This window comes from Ixodes scapularis, unplaced genomic scaffold (genome assembly GCF_016920785.2).
Source record: "Ixodes scapularis isolate PalLabHiFi unplaced genomic scaffold, ASM1692078v2 PGA_scaffold13__105_contigs__length_92229423, whole genome shotgun sequence".
Lineage (NCBI taxonomy): Eukaryota > Metazoa > Arthropoda > Arachnida > Ixodida > Ixodidae > Ixodes > Ixodes scapularis.
Window position 1 is genome coordinate 75,834,161 of NW_024609839.1, and position 9,829 is coordinate 75,843,989.

General features: G+C 43.4%; 2 protein-coding genes across 2 annotated transcripts; both read left to right on the plus strand.

Moving 5' to 3' along the window:
• Window positions 1-2,686: 2,686 nt before the first annotated feature.
• LOC115322024 lies at window positions 2,687-3,972 on the plus strand. The gene is made up of 6 exons (XM_042289972.1): window positions 2,687-2,966; window positions 3,048-3,128; window positions 3,207-3,266; window positions 3,349-3,384; window positions 3,726-3,797; window positions 3,915-3,972. The coding sequence occupies exons 1-6, from the start codon at window positions 2,739-2,741 to the stop codon at window positions 3,954-3,956; spliced, it is 519 nt and encodes a 172-aa protein (XP_042145906.1). The 5' UTR covers window positions 2,687-2,738; the 3' UTR covers window positions 3,957-3,972.
• A 1,242-nt stretch (window positions 3,973-5,214) lies between these two features.
• Window positions 5,215-8,322, plus strand: LOC120848933. The gene is made up of 6 exons (XM_042289684.1): window positions 5,215-5,247; window positions 6,266-6,343; window positions 7,471-7,548; window positions 7,650-7,733; window positions 7,832-8,145; window positions 8,295-8,322. The coding sequence occupies exons 4-6, from the start codon at window positions 7,662-7,664 to the stop codon at window positions 8,320-8,322; spliced, it is 414 nt and encodes a 137-aa protein (XP_042145618.1). The 5' UTR covers window positions 5,215-5,247; window positions 6,266-6,343; window positions 7,471-7,548; window positions 7,650-7,661.
• The last annotated feature ends 1,507 nt before the right edge of the window (window positions 8,323-9,829 follow it).

The window sequence follows — 9,829 nt, forward strand, 5'->3', positions numbered from 1 at the left end:
ACTTGAAACCGTCCATGATTTTGCTGAAATATTAAATCGTTCTAAGCAGGTTGATGTAATTTTTCTTGACCTCGCCAAAGCGTTTGACAGAGTGTCACACTGTAAACTTCTTCTAAAACTTAAATCAATCGTGCAAAACGATATCATCTACTCCTGGCTTGAAAATTACTTGCTAGAAAGAAAACAGTACGTTCAGATAAACTCTAGTGCATCCTCGCCAGTCCCTGTGCTATCAGGCGTTCCACAAGGGTCAGTCCTTGGGCCTTTACTTTTTTCAATTTTTATAAACGAAATCACTGCTAACATTCCTGTGCGAGCACGTTTATTCGCGGACGATGTTGTTATCTTCACTGAGGTAAATGGTGTTAGTGACCAGACATTACTTAACAGCTGCTTATCCAAGATCCACGATTGGTGTGACTCGTGGCAGATGTCACTAAATGTTAACAAATGTGTTCGCATGCATATAACCCGCAAAACTAGTTTTCTTTTTTATAATTATTCCATTAACAATACTGTCCTAGCCGAAGTGACTTCCTATAAATACCTCGGTGTAATCATTTCAAACGACCTGCGTTGGAACACCCATGTCAAATATATTGTTCGCAAGGCATTAACTAAACTCTGGTTTCTCCGGCGAAATTTAAAGCAAACCTCATCGGATGTAAAATTAACAGCCTATAAAACGTTTGTTCTGCCTATATTAGAGTATGCGTCCGTTGTCTGGGACCCGTTTACTAAAACCAACATAAATTTACTTGAATCCATACAGAGAAAAGGCTTGCGTTTCATATACAACAAATTTCAGAGACAATACCCGGTTTCCGAACTATATGTGTGTTCCAGCCTTAGCCCATTAACCCATAGACGCATGTTTCAAAGATTAAAATTTTTGCTCGACCTACTGAACAACCGATTTAATATTGACACCTCTACATATATTTCCCCTGCTCTTCATAATTACCCCACGCGAAATTTTCATTGTAGATCATTACAAGAATACAGCTGTAGGGTCGATGTATTTAAGTTCTCATTTTTCCCAAGGACCATTCATGATTGGAATGCCCTACCCAGTCACATAATAAATGCTTCATCTGAGTCATCACTCATTGCTAACCTTCGCAGTTTCTGTAACTCCTGCGATTGACGGTATTTCTTGTAGGTTGTTTTGTTGTTGTTTTTGTTTTGCTTTAATTTTTTATTCAATACTGTATAAGGATGACATTGATTGCCTTATTAGCATGTGCTAAAATGACTAGAAATGTATGCCTTATACAACATTATGTACCCCCTCCTACCACATCTCCCGAAGGAGATAGTAGTATCAATAAATAAATAAAAATAAATAAATAAATAAATAAGAGTAATGTCCCATTCACGCTACCAGCGTAAAGGTACTTTGAACATAAATACCTTTGCGATCGACGAATGAGCCCGCGCTCTTAGATTGCGGTCTCATGTCACGCCTCATCTGCCGCCCGATTTCACTCCCACCATAAAAGACCCTAAAGGGACCTTTATAAACGTGTAAATGGGGTACAAGTCGAGAAACAAGGTCGGTGCACTTTGTACACAGGGTTGAACCGTTAGTCTATTTTGCAACGACGAAGACAATGCAAACGGAGATAGGCGTACCTCGAACTCTTCATCATCTCGCTGCTGTATTTCTTTCCAATATTGATAACGGAGAGCCCCAGGATGAAAACCTAACCTCATAAATTGTGTCAATCTCTACTAACGTCTGTTAGCGTGCGTTATTTTTTACTGGCGTTTTCTTGTCTTTACCAATTTCTACTGTAATCAAGTATAAAAAAATATACGTTCCTCTTTTAAGAAAACTCGAGTCCCAAGGGAGAGGTAGAGCATTAGTTTATTTTAAGTAGAATGCTAGTTTAAAATAGAAATCAAAGACCGCGTGCTTTAACATCGGCTACATGGCTGTTACTGGAATCTGTCCTGCCGTGATTGACACTGTGTCCCGTTTTACCATGTCCCATCACAACGTATCTCACCATTTTCTTGAAATAATTCGTTATGAGAGATGCATTTTCGTCAGCGAGAATTACACCACTCAATGTTTCCTGCATTAAAGCAATCCTTCTGTTCTCCAGTCGTTCCTGTAGGCATGTCTTGTGGCATTTATTATAAAAAATGGTGTTGTTTGTATCTGTTACAGCCTGAGTCTGCCTCAACGGGCGACTTGTCTCTCAGCTGTAGACGAGCAATTCAACCAGTGCAGTATAACCGTTAGCCCGGAGTCTTAACGTGCTTCACGCAGTTGTGATTCACGACCGCACGGCGGTATGATGCCCATCAAGATCGACACGGGAATGGGTGGGGACTGAAACATATAGTATGGATAATTTAGTGGTCTAATACACGTTTGCAAGCGCAATCATCATCAGTACCGACTTAGCCTCGAACCGCGCGATGGGCGCGCCGAATGGAGGCCTACTCTCAAACTAGGACGATCGCTCCACTCTCACGATTATCGTTAGCGAGAGGTGGCACAGGCTACCGCCTGTTACAAAGAGTACAACGGTACAGTTACTATTTATCCATCCACCGAGCATCGTCTCAAACGAGAGAGTTCCTGCTCTGTGGCGTTGCTCAGAAGTTGTCGAGGTCTTTTTCGTCGTTCTTTTGTCTGGTGGTCTTGTGTCTCTGTTTTCGCGTTCTTCCGGTTCTGCGCTCTTCCCGCTTGTGCTCTTTTCAAGGCACTTCGTGTAGACTGCACGATGGATAACCCAACTAGGTCGTCGGGAGTACACTGCGCTGTTTTCGGATGTTCAAACAATCATCGAAAGAGAAAAAATCAAAGACAGCAGTTGTGCGCTGTCCACCAACAAACGTCATGTAATTGCGGGGTGGTGAAGTTCCACCGCTTCCCCAAGGATCCGGTATTGAAAGGAAGGTGGCTCTCGGCGCTGAACCGCAAGGATTTCACGCCCACAGAACATACTCGGGTCAGTAGAACATGTCTTTATCGTGGAACGTAACTTTATCGCTGTCGTTACCTGTTGCGTAACATTCATGCCCGATTCCAGGTATGTTCGGCCCATTTCGTGGCTGGAGAGAAGACGGACGAAAATATCGTCCCGCAGCTCTCTCTCGGGTATGCGCGTAAGGTAAATGTGACCCTAATCACACTAGTGTCTCAGTTCTGATACACACAGTACGCCCAAAACGCTTATGCTCTCTGACAGGTTGTCGTTGGGAGGCGCCGTTTGGTGCGTGATGCCAGTTGCGAACCACTGACCACAAAGGTAAGCGCTGACATGATTGAATACTGGTTCTTGGCTTTCGTCTGTGATCTGAACAAACATACTATTATAATTTTCGTTACAGAGGAAGAAACTGTCTTCTGGAGTTGGATGTGGAATTGTGAGTTGATCCTTAGAACACACAGGGGCGGATGCAGGAATTTCCTGAGGGGGGAGGTCAGGTGTTGGTCAGCGTACCATATGTTTAGGAACCCCCTCCCCCTCTCCTTCGTTTTACGCCCTAAATTTTACACACACAGAAATCAAGAGGGGGGTCAGGACATCCGGACCCCCCCTCTAAATCTGCCCCTGAGAACACACATGTATTGCCTCCAGTGCCACAGGGGTAATGCAGGACACGATTTCTCTTTAGTTTCAGAGCTCGAACTTCGCATGCCTAAAATTCGACGTCCAGCACTATTTTGTGGCATTGAGTGTGAAAAGCTGTTGCACTCCTTTCAGAGCAGCGACTCTACTGCCGAACACATGATCGCTCTGGCATCAACATCAGCGCTAGCTGCTCCTGAACACTCGGTAGGTTTATTGCACAACCTAATTAATGCAAGCTGCAGCATGGTCTGTTTATTAGGATAAACATGTCTGGCATGGTAACATATTATTGGGCATAAAACATTGTTGCATTTGTTTCAGAGCACCAGCTACACACAAGTAGTTGAGCGCGTCATCGCCTAGGCCTCCACATCAGAGCCAGCTACTGAACACACGGTACATTTAATACATACCTGAATTGATGTGAGCAGCAGCATAATCGGCTTAATATAATAAACATATATTGCATCCTAGCTTATTTTAGTGGCTATAAAAAGTAGGGGTGTGCGAGTATTCAAATATAAATTGAATAATTCCCTTATTCTAATCGTACTCGATTGGAGAATTGCCTGCTCAGAAGTTCCCGATTATTCAGCTGCGGCCAAATATTCGGACAAACCGCGAATATTGGGTCAAGTAGAAAATAATCTGTACCCTGCACATGCCCTGAAAAATCTGAAGTATATAAGAATATGTTTATTTGCTGAAAGCTATGTATCCGTTTTCGTTGAACGTAAAAAAAAACTTCACAAAATCTGCCTCATGAGACCAGAGTAGTTTCGATTTCTTTTTCACTTTGTTTTGCCAATCAATTTGCATGACTCAATTGTAAGTTACATCTGATATGTATTATCTATACTTGTTTCACCTCAAGAGCCGTCGTAAAAAAAGTCAGACTCCTTGCGGAGCATTACTAATTTCCTTCTTTATGTGGATAATTAAGATACATGTAAGTGAATTTTAGATTAGATCTATGTTATCTTATCAAGACACACACCTTCCAAACACCAAAAGCATTGCTGTTTCCTCCGACAAGCAAATGTCATAAGAACTACTTTGCACCGCATGTGAACAATGCGCAAAACCTGCTTTTTTCTTGAGGTGAAAACGGGTATAGTCATATTCTGGTATATTTTTAAATGTCATCTATCTATGGCCCCAGTATCAGTTGTATCCTTCATACTCTAAGGTCATACCAGTCTATTTCTGAGACCATATTTTCAGTTGCATCTTTGTTATGCTGTTTAGTTATGGACTGATGGACTGTTTTATTGTTTTATTTACTCCTTTTATGTGGGTAATCACTGGTCAAGTTGCAATGACTATTTAGAAGATTTTTTTACATGCTGCTTAGACAGATCGTTTTATTTACTTCCTAATATAAAAGGTCATCACTGGGCCAAAATATAATAAAAACAAAATTATTCGCATGTTCGTCTTTTTTTTTTTTCATTTTTCCACACTGCTCACATATTCAATAATCAGTATAATATTCGGCGGTGCTTTCCCTTGATATTCGATTCGAATTCGAGATTATCAATATTTGCACACCCCGAATAAAAAGCTGTTGCATTCCTTTCAGAGCACCGACTCCACTGCCGAGCACAAGATTGCTTTGGCATCAACATCAGGGCCAGCTGCTCCTGAACACTCGGCAAGTTTATTACACAATCTAACTAATGCAAGCTGCAGCATGATCTGCTTAGTAGGATAAACATATCTGGCATGGTAACTTACATTATTGGTAGGGTTCTGTGTTTCGGGATAAATCCGAAAAACTCAGAACATTACCCGCCGGTAAAATTCTGGTCAATTGGGATTTATCCGATAAACACCGAATTTTTATGTGCCAATGCCGCTCCCCCCTTCCCGGAAAAAAAAAAAAAGAAAATAGTAAAAAAACTTTTTTTTTACAATTTCATTAGCGCAGGGTCAATGTTCCTGGGTAAATGCCACCATAATTATCTTTCAAATTTCGAACCGTTGTCAAATGGGGTCTTACTGCTTGCCTCGTCAAGGTTGATTCAGGGCAACAGGTCATTGTACATACGGGTCACGACAAAAGCCACTCTTTTGGTTTCTGGTTTGAGCCATGCGATTTGTGATTTAGAGAAAGGAGAGGATATGTTTTTGTAGCGGTGAAAGCTATGGACCATAAAGATTGTATAAAATAGGGAAGAGGGGCAGTTGAAACTTCTCTATTACATCCTTAACCACTCCACCTCGCGCGGCCGCGTTCTAGATTGATAAAATAAATGGGTATGACTACGAGCTTCCTAACCACTACCCCCTGGACTTTATTGATTCTAAGGTACCGACGTTTATCGAAGCAACACTTGTGTGCGACTTTTGTCGTGGGACAAATTAGTATTGCCAATGGCAATGGCACCTGCGCCAAACTCAACTGAAGAAATTTTAAATGATACAAGCGCGTTTTATTTTTTATCTGGCACACGTTTACATCTGGTTATTATTTATTTATTTGTTTTTAATAGGAAACACTGCAAAATTAAGCTCAGAATTTCCGAGAATTGGGAATCAAATAAATATAAACTCAGAATCTTCGGCAAAAAATAAACTCTGAAAACCATCCTTTGAATTTAATGAAAAATAAACTCCGAAAACAAGGAACCCCAATTATTGGGCATAAAACATTGTTGCATTTATTTCAGAGCACCAGCTCCACAGAAGAAGTCGAGTGCATCATCGCCTTGGCCTCCATATCAGAGCCAGCTACTTCTGAACACTCGGTACGTTTAACACATACTTCAATTAATGTGAGCAGCAGCGTAATCTGCTTAAAGGGGCCCTGCAATCATATGTAAGCGTCTAACTTTTTTGCGGTTTCCACGTCTCTTGGGGTTCGGGCAAGCCAGCGGGCACGGAGAGAGTTACTTAATATCACTGCGTCCTATTTTAACGGGACGACGCGGAAACCTCCTCCACATACGGGGGCGACCCGCGGTGCCGAAAGCGCGCGATATGTGAGGTCTTTGGTCCTGGCCTAACTACTGGTCAGAGCCACGAAAAGCTTCTTTTTAGTCGAAATACAAAATATAAGTGGCGCGAACTGTTTCAATTATTTTGTGAGAGTAGTTTTTGTTTAGTATTCTAGATCAGAAAAGAAACCAATGCAGTTTATAAAGTACAGAAACAAGAAATGACTCATCGACATACCCGCCACCAAGCGGTGGAAAAGGCGGCGCATACTAGGAAGGGGTAGTGGGATCGGGCATTGACGAGCGGCGAGTGTAGAAAGGTTTGGAATGTACGCGGTGGCGCTACGGTCGTAACCGGCTTGAGGATCCTACCGGTTCCGAGCATTCCGAAGGCCTTCGGCACAGGTTTGGCTTGCGATTTGGCTGTTTGGCGGTATGGCAGCGCGAAGTGGCTCCAGTTCTGAACCGATCTTTACCCCATATTTGCTGTCATTTGTGGCCAATGAAGTGCCGAATGAGTCTTTAATTGCGCAGCAGATGCAATGCAAGCCGCCCTGAACGCCCGCTTCATACAGCCTATCCAACACATGCTTTAGTGGCGCCCCCTCGAGCTGTTGACACGGAGTGCGGCAGCCGTGAGCGCTCGCTGAGCTCACTACCTCTCCTCTAGTTCACAATCACTCAAGCCACGACCAACGACGTCATGAAGGAGGTTATTTTTTTGCTTGTTTTTGTAATTTTAATTTGCCTATAACTTCTAAAATAAAGCGAAATTCGAGAAAAGAAAAGTTTCATTAAGTTACTACGTTCAGTCCGCTCAGGTTCGGTGCAAATTAAAAACCAGTCAAAAAGTTGTTGCAGGGCCCCTTAATGTAATAAACATATCAAGCATGCTAACTTATTTTAGTGGCCATAAAATGCTGTTGCATTCTTTTCAGAGCACTGACTCCTCGCAAGAGGTCGAGCAGATCATCTCTTTAGCCTCAACTTCAGGGCCAGCTGTTCCTGAACACTCGGTAGGTCTAATACATACTCTAAGTGACGTAAGCAGCAACAGGATCTACTTAATGTGAGAAACATATCTTGCGTGCTGGGGATAAAAAGTTGTTCCTTTCAGAGCACCGACTACATGCAAGAGGTCGAGCAAATTGTCGAAAGCGATTTGGCCTCAACATCATGGGAGTCTACTCCTGAGCACACAGTAGGTTTAATTCAAAACCGAATCGATGTGAGCAGAAGCCTGGTCTGCTTAACGCGATAAGCATGTTGTCTTAATTGATAGACTGATTTTGTTTACAGGCAACTGATCATGGCAGCCAAATTCGGTCAGATGTGTGCCGCCAGGGGGTCCAGCGGGAAGACACATGCCATCGCGACCACGCCTACTCGAAACCCAAAGCTCCAGCTGCGACTCCTGCTCTTCATAGTGGCTATAGCCTTGAGGATCGAGACATCTTTTTTTATACCGGTCTCCATGCAGACGTCTTCAAGGAGTTGGTGAAAGTTGTGCCACAGTTTGCTACAACTAATTTTATGATGCCTGTTGGGCAGCAGCTTTTGCTCACGCTAATGAAGTTGAGGCTCGGCCTTATATATGGCGATCTGTCGAGGAGGTTTGCGGTTTCGGTTTCAACTGTAGGGAACATTTTTTGCGCCATGCTTGCTACACTAGGGCAAGTCCTAAGGAATGTAGTGGTGTGGCTCTCTCGAGACACTATCTTCAGAAACATTCCGCGATCCTTTGAGGAGAATGGTTTTGCAGGCACTACTTGCATCTTGGATTGCACTGAGGTGTTCTTGCAGCGACCGAAAAAATTGCTCGCTCGGGCACAGACGTATAGCTCATACAAAGGCCACAACACTGTGAAGTTTTTGGTGGCTATTGCACCCCACGGATCGGCGATGTTCGTGTCCAAGGTCTACGGTGGACGAGCGTCTGACAAGCATATTGTAAGAGACTCTGGAATCATTTCACACTTTGAACGTGGCGATCATGTGATGGCCGACAGGGGTTTTTCTCTTGACCCCGAAATGGAAGCGAAGGGAGTAGCACTCAACACGCCAGCCTTCACTCGAGGGAAGGCTCAGTTATCCGAACAAGAGGTGACGGAGACTAGGAGGATTGCGTCTGTCCGAATTCACGTAGAGCGGGCAATAAATAGAATAAACTCCTACAGGATTTTGAAGCAAGCACTCCCCATACAGCATCGCAAGGTTGCAAGCGACATAGTTTTTGTATGAGCAGGGTTGTGCAACCTGAAGGGGCCTTTAATCAAAAAGTGATGTTCTCCCCAACACTTTGCCCATATGAAGGTGAAAAGGTGGTTGCTGACAACTGTATACTGGCAGCACCCCGGAGAAGTGGCCATGGCAGCTTACTGTCCTCATTCCACGCCTTGTCACGTGTCGTTCACAAGGCAAGCAAGCAGCTTTGGCCTTCACTCCATGGTACTGCCAGTATGGGGCCGTCGGCAATCACCTGTTCAACTTTATATACTGCAAATAACTTATTTTTTGCGGGCTCAGTATTTCGCTATTCAGGTCAAACCTTAAGTTTTGGAATAATTAGTGGGTTCCAATTTTCACGGCGCGGTGGGATTTCAATGTAGATTTTAATCTACATTGAGGGACGAATAAGGGAGCGGACGAGCGGCTTGCATGCTTTCGCATTCACAACTCATAAGGAATGCTTAAGTGTACCTCTATCTTTTGATCAATCAAACTTGTTACTGCCAAAACTTTCAAGCATCACACATTGTATAAAAAAATAAAGAATACTGCACTGCCTGTCTGCCTCGGTCCATTACATACGTGCAAGCTGCTTGTACTCATTTGAGAGCGTTATCTTTCCAGAGTTAACGTCCTCCACAAACGCCGGCAACAGGCTCTTGAAGTAGAAGTTCTTCACTTTTTTAGGTGGCACTTCATGAAGTCCTTGTTGTAGGGGACAACTACAACCTCGTCGTGGCCCTCTGACCACACATAGAGGTGGCAGACGGTCTTTCCAGTGCAGTGCGTTGCAAACTGAACTTGATAATAGAATTTGTTTCTTCCCTTTGGTTGCAGCTCGAAAATGCCATTGCCATTCTTTTTTATGTCGTATTTTCCGGAATTTAGAAGGTCTTCACAGTTCAATACATTTGGACACTTTATCTCTAAAAGAGCGTCAATTCCATCAATGATGCCATCGGGGCTGGCTGCGAGCCATGGGAGCTCCGGACAAACAACCAGGCCCGTTTGTCGCACGGTGCAATGGTGGTCAAGCATAAATTTCCTCCTAGCTTTGGGCTCACTGCG